This window comes from Ranitomeya variabilis, chromosome 3, assembly GCF_051348905.1.
Source record: "Ranitomeya variabilis isolate aRanVar5 chromosome 3, aRanVar5.hap1, whole genome shotgun sequence".
In the NCBI taxonomy this organism is placed as follows: domain Eukaryota; kingdom Metazoa; phylum Chordata; class Amphibia; order Anura; family Dendrobatidae; genus Ranitomeya; species Ranitomeya variabilis.
The window spans coordinates 504,187,954-504,200,232 of NC_135234.1; the positions used below are offsets into that span (position 1 = coordinate 504,187,954).

Genomic DNA, 12,279 nt, shown 5'->3' on the forward strand with positions numbered 1-12,279 from the left:
TGGTCTGTGCTGGATGAAAGATGAAGGACTTCACCTAGAGACGTCACTGGTGAGTCAGTGTGTTACCTATACACTGACACTATACACTGTATACTATATACAGAGGTCCTGTGTATAATGTCACCGGTGATTACTGTATTACCTCTACACAGACACTGCATACTAAGTACAGATCTCCTGTGAATACTGGCACTTATGGTGATAGTATTGCGTTTTTTTTTATTACTGATCAGTATTGCAGTATTAGGTCACTATGTGGTGGTAATATGTGGTCTGGTCATGGTGTTGAGGTATTTGTCCCTTGTACGTGCTATTTGGTCACTTTGTCGTGGTAATATGTGGTCTGGTCATGGTGCGGTGGTATTTGTTCTTTATATGTGATATTATTCGGTCACTGTTGGTAATATGTGGTCTGGTCATGGTGTTGTATTTGTTCGTTGTATGTGATATTATTGGTCATTTTAAATTGAATTGAATATTTTAACAAATATTTAATAGGTTACAATAGAGTAGGGCCCAGCCAAAAGTGTCTACCGTGTTATGGTGGCGGCTTGAAAAATCTTTTGACCAAAACAAAAGCTACCGGCTATATGTGTGATCTAGTGATGGGAACTGTTAATGTATGATAGGTGAGAAGTGGAGTTTCACTCAGCAACTATTTTTCTGGAATAATCTGGTTCAGGTATATGATGACCCCGTCGCATGACCCCATCACATGACCGGGGGGCCCACAGAGTCTGAACAGCCCGGGGCCCTGGCTACCCTTAATCCACCCCTGGCACCCACTATTATCGTATCTTACCTCTCAGTAATAATAACCATAATTCCATCACAAGTTTACACTTTACTACTCAAATTCGGTTTACCTCGGCCCGCTCCATTTTAGCTACTCATGAGTTATAGTCCAAGATTAGAGATAGCCATGATGCCTAGGAAGTCACCAATCTAAACAGTAATACAAATATTCCAATAATGAGGGAAGTACAAATAAACTGGCCCAACTGCAGCTTTTTTTTTCAACTAAATCGGGACATTACATCTATGATGTAGTTAGTTCGGGGCCGACTAGAAATCAGACCTGGACTTACAGTATGGACATAACACAGATGTTAAAGTACATTATGACTGCTTGAATGAGCCCTTAGCATTTGTTCAACAAGCGTATGTGTGTGGTCCATGGTGCCCACGGACCAACCAAAGAGCAAAGGGTGAAGAAACGTTAATAAAAGCTAATCACATAATTTCAACATACCCCAAAAAGTTACTACCAAAAATACATCTTGTCTCAGAAAAACAAGACCCCATCCAGCTGTACTGATAAAAACAAAATGTGATAAGATAAAAAAAAATGTCTTGGACCTTAAAGAGTCCTTTCACTGTATTTTTCTCATTCAAACTGATTACCTCCTCCAGTTTATGATGCACGGATTCTGGGGCAGTTTTTCTTTTTTTTCTGTGCCCCTGCATTCCAAAGTAATAAATTTATGCCACTTAGAAGGAATAATTTGCATATTATTTACTATCAACTGTGCGTATACTACAGATCTTCTTGGTAGGCTCACTAGTGTATTGTTTTGTCAGTGTCCTAGGTGAAAAAGCAAACACCCACAGAGAAACAGAGAAGTTCTGTGGTATACACCTAGTAGGTTGAAGGGGCGAAGAAACTATGAAATGGGGGGAAACAAAAAAAAGATTTCTGAAGGTTTGGAAAAAATGCTGCAATGTAACAATAGTTTAAAAAAGTGTTAATAGTTTATTTTTATCAAATAACAGGATACAAAGTCAAAATAAAGAACAGAAGAGAAATCTATATCAATATTTGGAGGGACTACCCATGAAAATATCAATTCTTCTAAGAACACTTGCACACAGTTTCTGAAGCACCTTAGTAGACAGGTTGTTGCAAGTCTCAGAGAGCTAACCCCAGATGATCTGTGCCCAAACCTCTTTGTATCTTAATGTAATCCCACATAGACTTGAAAATGTTGAGATCAGGGCTCTTTGGGCACATATCAGCACTTCCAAAACTCCTTGTTCTTCTTTAAAGCTGAGGATAGTTCTTAAAGTTCTTAATGACATTGGCTGTATGTTTGGAGTAATTATCTTGCTGCAAAAATAAATTTGATGCCTATCCTATGGTATTGCATGATGCATAAGTGTCTGCCTGTATTTCTCAGCTTTGAGGACACTGATAAATGAGGACCATAGATGCAATGCTCAGCTAAGGAAACTTAGTGCAGCAGATGAAAGCTCGTCATGCTTATTTCCCTTCAAAATCAGAAGATGTCCAGCAGTACTATCGGTTTAGAACTAGCAGCAACCAGTGGGGCAAAGCTAGACCCATCTACTCTTTGGAGATGTCTGTACAGAAGTGGTCTTCATAGGATAATTGTGGCCAAAACCTATACCTTTGACATGGAATCAAGGCCAAGACTACTTAACTACGCACAAAAACGTAGGAACTGGGGTCATAAAAAGTGACAGCAGATGCTCTGGACTGATTAGTCAACATTTGATGTATTTGCCGTTTGTTTGACAAAGGGCAGGAGAGCGATGCAATAATGAGTGTCTGCTGGCCACAGTGAAGGATGGTGGAGGTTGATTGCAAGTTTTGAGCTGCGTTTCAAAACAAGGAGTTGATAATTTTGTCAAGATTAATGGTGTCCTCAATGCTGAGAAATACAGGCAGATGCTTATTCATCATGCCGTACGTTTAGAAAGGCATGTAATTGGAATCTCTGCCTTGGTGCAAAAAAATTTGGAGTAAAGGTCATTAAGAACTGTCTTCAGTGTAAAGATTAAAAAGGAGTCCTAGAAGTGATGATGTGGCCCCACTGAGCCCTGATCTGTGCTTAGTTCTCCAAGATGTTTGAAACAACCTCCCAGCCATGTTCCTTCAAAAACTTTGTGCAAGTGTACATAGAAGAAGTGATGCAAAGGATGATTATTACACCAAATACTGTTTTGATTTTGTTTATTCACTTTGCATTTTGCTCATTTAATAAAAATAAGCTATTAACCTCTTACTGAAATCGGACGTATTAGTACGCCGATGTCAGTATCCCCCCCCCCCCCTTTGTGGTGAGCCCACATCTTTTCCGGGGCATGTGAGCTGTTTTGAACAGCTGACATGTGCCTGCATTAGGCGCGATCCACCCGCGCCTATTAACTAGTTAAATGCCGCTGTCAAACTCTGATAGCGGCATTTAAATCGTGCTTCCGGCCATCGGGCTGGAAATATGCGCACCGGTGTCCCTGTTACATGATCGGGGGTCATCGGTTTGTTAGCATGACAACGAACGGTGTCATGATCCATTCCAGGGTTTAATCCTATCTGCCCTTTTTCTGGGAGGATCATGTCAAGGGTTAACTTTGCTCTGCCTCATTCTGGGTTCAGGTTTGCTAGTTAGCTCCTATGCATCCTACTGTCAGCTATAGTTCTGCCTTCGGCGTGTGAACCTGACTCTGGTAGCCCTTGATTTGTCCTGCTGTGATCCCTGACTTCCCCTCTGTCTGCCCTTTTCCCAGCGTTTCTCTGTTTGTCGGTTTCTCTGGTTTCTGACTTGGCTTGTATTCGGACTCGCTTCTGCCTTCTGACTTTGTCTTATCTGCTCCTGACCATTGCTGAACCTCCTGGCTTGTTACTGACCTTGTGTATTGCTGATCCCTTTAGTACTTCTGCCTCTGTTTTTTGACTCGGCGTGTCTGACCACTCTCTCGCCACTTGGTGGTGCCTGTGCTGCTGCTCTGTGGTGCTTTTCTGTATATGCAGTCTTACTTCCCTCTCAAGCTTCCTCTGGTGGAGGTTGCGCTATACTGCACCGCAGCAGCATGACAGCCGGATTGCTAAACATCGCCTCTATGTAGCTGAGCCGATCAAGTTGTGCCATCTGCTATTCTCCTATGGAGACTACTGAAGCATGGCAAAAGTAAAAAAAAATGTTTTTAAAAATATAAAAAATATGTAAAAGTTTAAATCACCCCCCTCCTTTTGCCCCATTCAAAATAAAACAATAAAAAAATCAGAATGCTGTAGATAAGCCCCTGATGCCGGTGGCCTCAGTTTATAGGGCCAAAATGAGGTGACAAATTCCCTTTAAGGGTTTGTCATGTGCCCACATTTATCAATAGAGCACAATGTACAAAAAAACAAGAAAAAAACGAATATAATAATAATACCATGGTAAGGCAGTTTTCACGGGTGAACTCCAGAGCAGCAATGAACACCGGACAGGTAAACTCATTTGTTACAATATATGCAGCTTCTGGATCCAGATAGAAGTTAAATTCTGCACAAGTTGTCCTGTTCCCTCTACCTGGAACACAATAAAAAGGGGAATTTTCTTATAAAATGTACTATCTGATTTTATTGGTACATAGACCTTATACATTGTGCTGATGAATATGTTAGCATTTAATTATGAATACATATTTAGTATTAAAGTAAAACACAGCAGGCATGTGCAAAGTGGCTGATTTTCGTTCATTTATTTAGTTATATTTAGCTAGTTTACTCATTTATATAGAGCCATTAATTCCACAGCGCTTTACAAACATTATTGGCACTGTCCCCATTGGGTCTCACAAACTATCAGTATGTCTTTGGAATGTGGGAGGTAACGGGAGAACCAGGAGGAAACCCACGCAAACCCGGGGAGAACATACAAACTCCTTCCAGATGTTGTCCTTGGTGGGTTTGAACCCAGGACCCCAGCGCTGTAAGGGTGCAGTGCTAACCACTGAGCCACCATTCATGTCACAACAAATCAATCTGGTCCAGGAGGACTAAGTTGAATCTTTATCCGACCAGGAAGGAGCATGGGGTAGTGCATCATTTTGTGGGATAATAGCAGTGGGAGAAGTAGTACTCTGTTACTCTGCAACTGTACTGAACATCATTGTTATACTGTTTGTAGAGGAACTAAGTTATGAGCCTCTTCGTTATGAGGAAGAAATGGTTAATGAATTGCATAACATTTGCCAGATGTTTGAGAAAATTTTCAAGAATTTCAGTAAAGCTGTTTCTAACTTTTTAAAATGGTTGTTGGCCTCCCTGATTCATTGCGAGAACGTAAGGTCGCCATTCCATCCTGCAAGTCCTCACAAAGCACACGCACTCAGGGTTACGGCAGAAGGGTGTTTAGGGATATAGATGTTGGTGAAATCCTTCCCTTACAGGACCATAGTCCAGTGGCCATGCCAGGCATACTAATCAGGAGAAGCCCTGGGTATGCCAGCAGGTAGGAGGTTGTTTGCAGGGATTCAGTCTAACAGCCACAGACTACTGAAATGGCTGCTGGACCAGGGTCCTGCTAATTGAAAGCTAATCTCTAGTAGTTATTATTCTGTATTATTAACATGTTTTAATAATTATTTTTATCCATAGGTTAATGGGTTCCAAAATAAAAACCTGTTTTCCAGAATTGAAATAAGTGATTCAGAGGGTATTGTAAACAGGACATGGCGAAATATTATTTTCCTAAATCGTCACTTACATATATTAGGTGTATTACAGGTCCTTCTCAAAAAATTAGCATATAGTGTTAAATTTCATTATTTACCATAATGTAATGATTACAATTAAACTTTCATATATTATAGATTCATTATCCACCAACTGAAATTTGTCAGGTCTTTTATTGTTTTAATACTGATGATTTTGGCATACAACTCCTGATAACCCAAAAAACCTGTCTCAATAAATTAGCATATCAAGAAAAGGTTCTCTAAACGACCTATTACCCTAATCTTCTGAATCAACTAATTAACTCTAAACACATGCAAAAGATACCTGAGGCTTTTAAAAACTCCCTGCCTGGTTCATTACTCAAAACCCCCATCATGGGTAAGACTAGCGACCTGACAGATGTCAAGAAGGCCATCATTGACACCCTCAAGCAAGAGGGTAAGACCCAGAAAGAAATTTCTCAACAAATAGGCTGTTCCCAGAGTGCTGTATCAAGGCACCTCAATGGTAAGTCTGTTGGAAGGAAACAATGTGGCAGAAAACGCTGTACAACGAGAAGAGGTGACCGGACCCTGAGGAAGATTGTGGAGAAGGACCGATTCCAGACCTTGGGGAACCTGAGGAAGCAGTGGACTGAGTCTGGTGTGGAAACATCCAGAGCCACCGTGCACAGGCGTGTGCAGGAAATGGGCTACAGGTGCCGCATTCCCCAGGTAAAGCCACTTTTGAACCATAAACAGCGGCAGAAGCGCCTGACCTGGGCTACAGAGAAGCAGCACTGGACTGTTGCTAAGTGGTCCCAAGTACTTTTTTCTGATGAAAGCAAATTTTGCATGTCATTCGGAAATCAAGGTGCCAGAGTCTGGAGGAAGACTGGGGAGAAGGAAATGCCAAAATGCCTGAAGTCCAGTGTCAAGTACCCACAGTCAGTGATGGTGTGGGGTGCCATGTCAGCTGCTGGTGTTGGTCCACTGTGTTTCATCAAGGGCAGGGTCAATGCAGCTAGCTATCAGGAGATTTTGGAGCACTTCATGCTTCCATCGGCTGAAATGCTTTATGGAGATGAAGATTTCATTTTTCAGCACGACCTGGCACCTGCTCACAGTGCCAAAACCACTGGTAAATGGTTTACTGACCATGGTATTACTGTGCTCAATTGGCCTGCCAACTCTCCTGACCTGAACCCCATAGAGAATCTGTGGTATATTGTGAAGAGAAAGTTGAGAGACGCAAGACCCAACACTCTGGATGAGCTTAAGGCCGCTATTGAAGCATCCTGGGCCTCCATAACATCTCAGCAGTGTCACAGGCTGATTGCCTCCATGCCACGCCGCATTGAAGCAGTCATTTCTGCCAAAGGATTCCCGACCAAGTATTGAGTGCATAACTGAACATTATTATTTGATGGTTTTTTTGTTTGTTATTAAAAAACACTTTTATTTGATTGGACGGGTGAAATATGCTAATTTATTGAGACAGGTTTTTTGGGTTTTCAGGAGTTGTATGCCAAAATCATCAGTATTAAAACAATAAAAGACCTGACAAATTTCAGTTGGTGGATAATGAATCTATAATATATGAAAGTTTAATTGTAATCATTACATTATGGTAAATAATGAAATTTAACACTATATGCTAATTTTTTGAGAAGGACCTGTATGTGTAATGCATTCTTTAATAATCCTTTTATTAGAAGATTCCTGTTCACACTGCATTGTCATTTCCAGTTGAGTACCAAATATGTTTTTCAACAGTTATCAACAATGACACCTTACAAACCTCATTGACTAAAAATAGGGTCAGATGGGGTTCCATCGTATCCATTTTTTTGACTGGAAGAATATTCATGTGCTATTCTTTTTGACAAATCTGATGGAAATGGTGACAGAGACTTCCATGCTAATGTTGTTATCCACCCTTGTCCTAGATTTGCAGCACATTATAATAAATACTAAAAACCACTGTTATATAGTTTTTATGAATGAGTAAAGTCCAATACCTTCTATGTTTCCTCCCATTATGCACAGTTTATTCAGCTTCTTTGGAAGGCTTGGATCCATTTTGACTGCCAGGGCCAGATTAGTCAAGGGTCCTAATGCTACCAGATTTATCTTAATATGTCAGAGTAAAAGAGAAATATTTTAATATAATGTGACAACTTCACAACTTTAAAGGGGTTGTCCACTACTAGGACAACCCATTCTTAAAAAGAATGTTCGAGCCAGATTAAATAAACAAACCTATACTCACCTCCCGTTTCTGCTCCACTCCAGCGGTGTTGGCACTCACGGTGATGCGGTGGAATGACACGTGATACACGGCGCCCAATCTGCGTTGACCATCGTACGAACTGAACATAGAGCAGAAGTCCGGGCTGCAGCTGATCTCGGATTTCCTCTCCATGTTCATTTAGACAGGAGGTGGGGAAAGTGATGACAGCGCCGGGCACCACATGTTATTCCACTGCATCACTGCCCCGAGTCCACGAGTGCTGACATAGCTGCAACGGAGTTGGCACGAGAGATAAGTATAGGTTTAGTTTATTTTATCAGGGTCGAACATTTAGTTTAAGAAGGGGTTGTCCTAATAGTGGACAACCCATTTACGAGTGTTAATCTCGCCATACACAACACAATTTATTGTCAAAACCGACGAAGAACGAGTATTATTGATTGAGTTAAGGAGCCGGAATTGATCTAATGTTCACTCCAATAATTTGGACATTTTTGTGTTGTTCTGATTTGAATAAATGAATTATCAACAAGTTATAAGCCATCACATTGCTCATCACTGACATGATTTTTAAGACAAAGAAAAGAACATCACAGAAATACTTAAAATGTATTGAAAGTTACATTAAAATAAAACCAATTCATCAGCTTGGCTCAAAAGTAAGAGGACTTCCCTAAATGGGTTGGCATATAAGAGTTACCCCTATTCACCTTCCCGATTATGGCATTTGTGCATGTCTGACTGGTCCTCTGTCCTGGATCCCCACCCCAATTAGCCAGAGTCACTATAGAGAGCATCTCCCACTCAGCAAGACCATGTACAGCAATCCCTCAAGATATAATTCCTCATATTACAATATTTGCAACATACAATGGCTCAGGAATGGCCACTGTAACTTAAAACTATATTTAACATATAATGCCATAGGTAACCTATCTGTAGAAGATCCAGCCAATCGGTATGGGTATTTCACTGGTAAAACAGCTTTATTACTGAATTGCATGCCCTGATTGGTTGTCTATTAGCATCTCTATGCACTACAGTAGTAGTGTGCATTTTACTTACTCTTACACTTCATTGTTTTCTTATTTTCATTTGATATTTTGGGGACTTTCCAACTAAATTACAAGGATTCCACAGAGTTTTTGGTCTCAAATGACAAGAAGCAATCAAGTTGCAATGGTTGTCTTGATATGAAATAATATAATTTGACGGATCACTATATAAGTTGGCAGAATTTAATTCCAGACAAACTTCTTAGGCTATGTTCACATTGTGTTTTAGGTTGGGCCTATGTCTGAAACCAGGAAAAAGGGATTGGATATATGAGATGAAGGGTCCATTAATTAATGATGGAGGGAGAGTACCTGTGTGCTCTGTCGGACCTTGTTTTTGTCCTTATCCAGCTTTTTCAGGTGGGCTCTAAAACTGCATTTTGGTGCCCGCGTCAAGTAGACGGATACAGATAAAAATGATGTTTGACAGAGCACACAGTGACTCCATCTCCATCATTAAAGTCAATGGCCCATCCAGTGCAAATGTCTAAATCCTGTTTTCTGGGTTTCAGATGTAAGCCCTGATGGAGCCACTGATAGTGGCCTAAAACAAAACGTAAACATAGCTTTATGATCTTCAGTGCACACATACTAAACACTCACCGTATATATTTATGGCATGTTACTTACTTGACCCTCATACTGATTAATGATTCTTATCAGAGCGTGCACCGCATCTTCCTTCTGCAAGTGTTCTAGTCCTGGGCTGTTTGGATCTTCTACATCTCCCAAGCCATCGCCTCCAAAATGGGAATACTGAGGATTGATCTCTCCCAAAAGTGAATTAGGTGCACCACGAAACACTGGGATCTTATAATTAATCAAATATATAGACAGTAATATACTTCCTAATGTGAGTTTTCCATCCAGACCAATACAACACAAACAATCTTGTCTAATCAAATGAATAGTGAAAGTAATGTTCCAAGAAGATAATTCTGTAATCATCTTCCCTATACTGCAAATATTTATTTTTTTACAATTTTCACCAGAACATTAAATTTAGTGTACACTGTATTCAATGACAAAATGTTCTGTTCTGTTGTCTTGTGTTTAAAACTCCTTATTTCACTAAAGCCAGTAAGGATATTTAAATAGAAAAGTGATATTAAAAAAAGCCAAAACACTAACAATGCAAATATGTAATTTTTTTTTTAACTCATGTAACACAAAAACATTATTTAAACAATAGATCATTTTTTGATGATCACTTCCCATTAATAATGAATCTGTGCTTTACATGTTTTTCATTGTTTTTCCCATTGCCCCCAATTCATCAAAGCTTTCACGGCAGGATTCTGGTGTAAAAGCTTTGAAAAGTCACCAGATTTAAGTGCAACTTGGAGTTGGGCCTAAGTGTTGCGATTTTTGGTGTTTTAACACTATCTTCTCCCAAGTCCACCAAAATGGATGCAGCTGGGGCGGGATAGAGACTTGATGCCACAACTTATCTAATTCAAGCTGTAGTGTTCCGTATGCCAGAAATCTCACTGTTCCCGACTGGCGTGAGATTTCCGGAGTAGCACATGGATTCACACACAACTCATCAGTCGTGCGCCACTTCATGAATCAGGAGTATCAGACTCCAGCACACCCCCCTTGATCAAGAATGGTGATAATGATGATGATGGTCATCATTCCATTTATTTTATTGGGTGACTTTGAACCACTAATTGGACACATTTCTATTTTTATGTGAGGAGCAATGGTGAATGTGAAAAGGCCAATAGAAAAAAAAAACACAGAACACTTAGTGCAAAAACGAACATCAGTATAAGGCCTTATTCCTGTCTCAGACATTAAAGACATGGCAATAACCTTTTAAGAAAGGAAATATCAACATTTTAAATAGTCCCCATGGATATGGTGTCCCCATGATTGCAATGAAGTGCAGTGTACTGAGACAGGGTTTGCAGTCTTGGGAATCCTATTCTTTCAGGCAGCTTGTTATAATTGATGCACACTCTACGCTATGCTCTTCATCTAATGACAAGTAAAAGTTTGATTCCAACATAATTACCTCCATTCTGTTACACACTTGAAGGACTCGCAGGACATTCTTACAGACATGATCAATGGTTGTGTTTCCAAAGCAGCATGTTATTCCTAGAACTTCAACCTCTGGTGCAGCCAGAGCCATCATCAAAGCCTGAGCATCATCCACTCCACAATCCACATCCACTAGCATCAGCTTCTTTGCCATTCCTCTGAAATAGAGACAATATCCCATAACAGTTTTACATGGTATCCAAAGCAGGATAACTAAACACATTTTCATAGATCGTAAAACAAATGGACTATAATACAACAGCAAGAACAATGTGGAGGATCTCTTACAAAAACCCATGGTAAGGAACCGACCAGCAGATAGCACTGCACATGCTCCGGTAGGAAGGGGTAACAGCCACCACCTCTGCAAATCTCGTGGCTGTGTTCTACATGATGGCTGCCTCCATGGGCAAGAGCAGTGCACCGATAAAGCTGGGGTGCGTATGCCCAGACTACTGGGCATTGTCTGTGAAGCACAGGAGCGGAATGGATATTTTGGAAGAAAGTCACACTATCTCCAGGTTAAAACTAAGAGCTTTTTGTCCAAGTTTCTGTTAAAAGAGGAAATAGCTATATTTAATAAATCCTTGATCCTCTTCCATATCTGAAGGTAATTCTTGTGTGCACTGGAACCTCTAAGTCTGTAGGTAAAGGATGAAATTGTCTGAGGTGCAGTGCATACGCTAACAAAAAGAGTTAGTACATTCTACCTTATGATTATTGCTGGTGATCTCCAGCCATGGGAGCAGGTTCATCTGCTTGTCATGCTGTGGGGGAAACTAGGTTCCTAAGTAAAGTGTCCAAAATCTGATATATCCATGCTTTTCACCTGGACATTGGATGGCAAGCATAACCTCTGGTAATCTCAAAGTCTATGTGTCAGAATCTGAAAAATAAAAGTTAACCGAACCCCTCTGTCACCCACAATGTTATACGGAAACCCGTGAAAATGGAAAATATGTTTTATAAAATGGAAGACAAATGGATTGTAGAAGAAAGACTCGATATTTAGATAAAATGTTATTTTCAAGAAACCTACTGTTACCATATGACTGTGACAAGTGCAATTTTGCCAGTTGAAGCATCAGTCAATGGAGATTCTGGAATAGGTAAAATGAGTAACAATCTAGTAGGTCTTTGGTGTAAACTTTTGTTTTGGGCACAGAAGGGACAAGCTGCAAAAAAGCTTTTGATCTCACAAAATGGAGAAGTCCACGAGTAATGACTAGATAAGAAGTTCAAGGTCTTGCATAACCCAGGAATACCAGCATGCAGGGCCGGACTGGCCATCGGGCAGTTCTGGCAAATGCCAGAAGGGCCGGTGCCAGTAGTGGGCTGCTGCGCGCCAACTCACCCTTCCCCCCCCCAGCGCCGCCGCTGCCGCATTCAACTATACCGGCGTCATCGCCGGTACAGTTAAATGCAATGATGGAGGAGAGAGCGTCACCTGACGCTCCCTCTCCCATCATTTCCCGC

The 12,279-nt window shown here is 40.6% G+C and overlaps 1 protein-coding gene across 2 annotated transcripts in view; it reads right to left on the minus strand.

Annotated features, from left to right (window-relative positions):
* The window catches only part of LOC143816462 (uncharacterized), a 40,983-nt gene that overhangs the window by 6,435 nt on the left and 22,269 nt on the right, over positions 1 to 12,279 (minus strand). For both annotated transcript variants that reach the window (XM_077296858.1, XM_077296860.1), the window contains exons 2-5: positions 10,775 to 10,961; positions 9,385 to 9,564; positions 7,467 to 7,578; positions 4,180 to 4,316 (exon numbers count right to left, since the gene is read on the minus strand). In XM_077296858.1, the coding sequence (XP_077152973.1) occupies positions 4,180 to 4,316; positions 7,467 to 7,578; positions 9,385 to 9,564; positions 10,775 to 10,957 (612 nt within the window). In that variant the 5' untranslated portion in view covers positions 10,958 to 10,961. The remainder of the gene's footprint in view (positions 1 to 4,179; positions 4,317 to 7,466; positions 7,579 to 9,384; positions 9,565 to 10,774; positions 10,962 to 12,279) is intronic.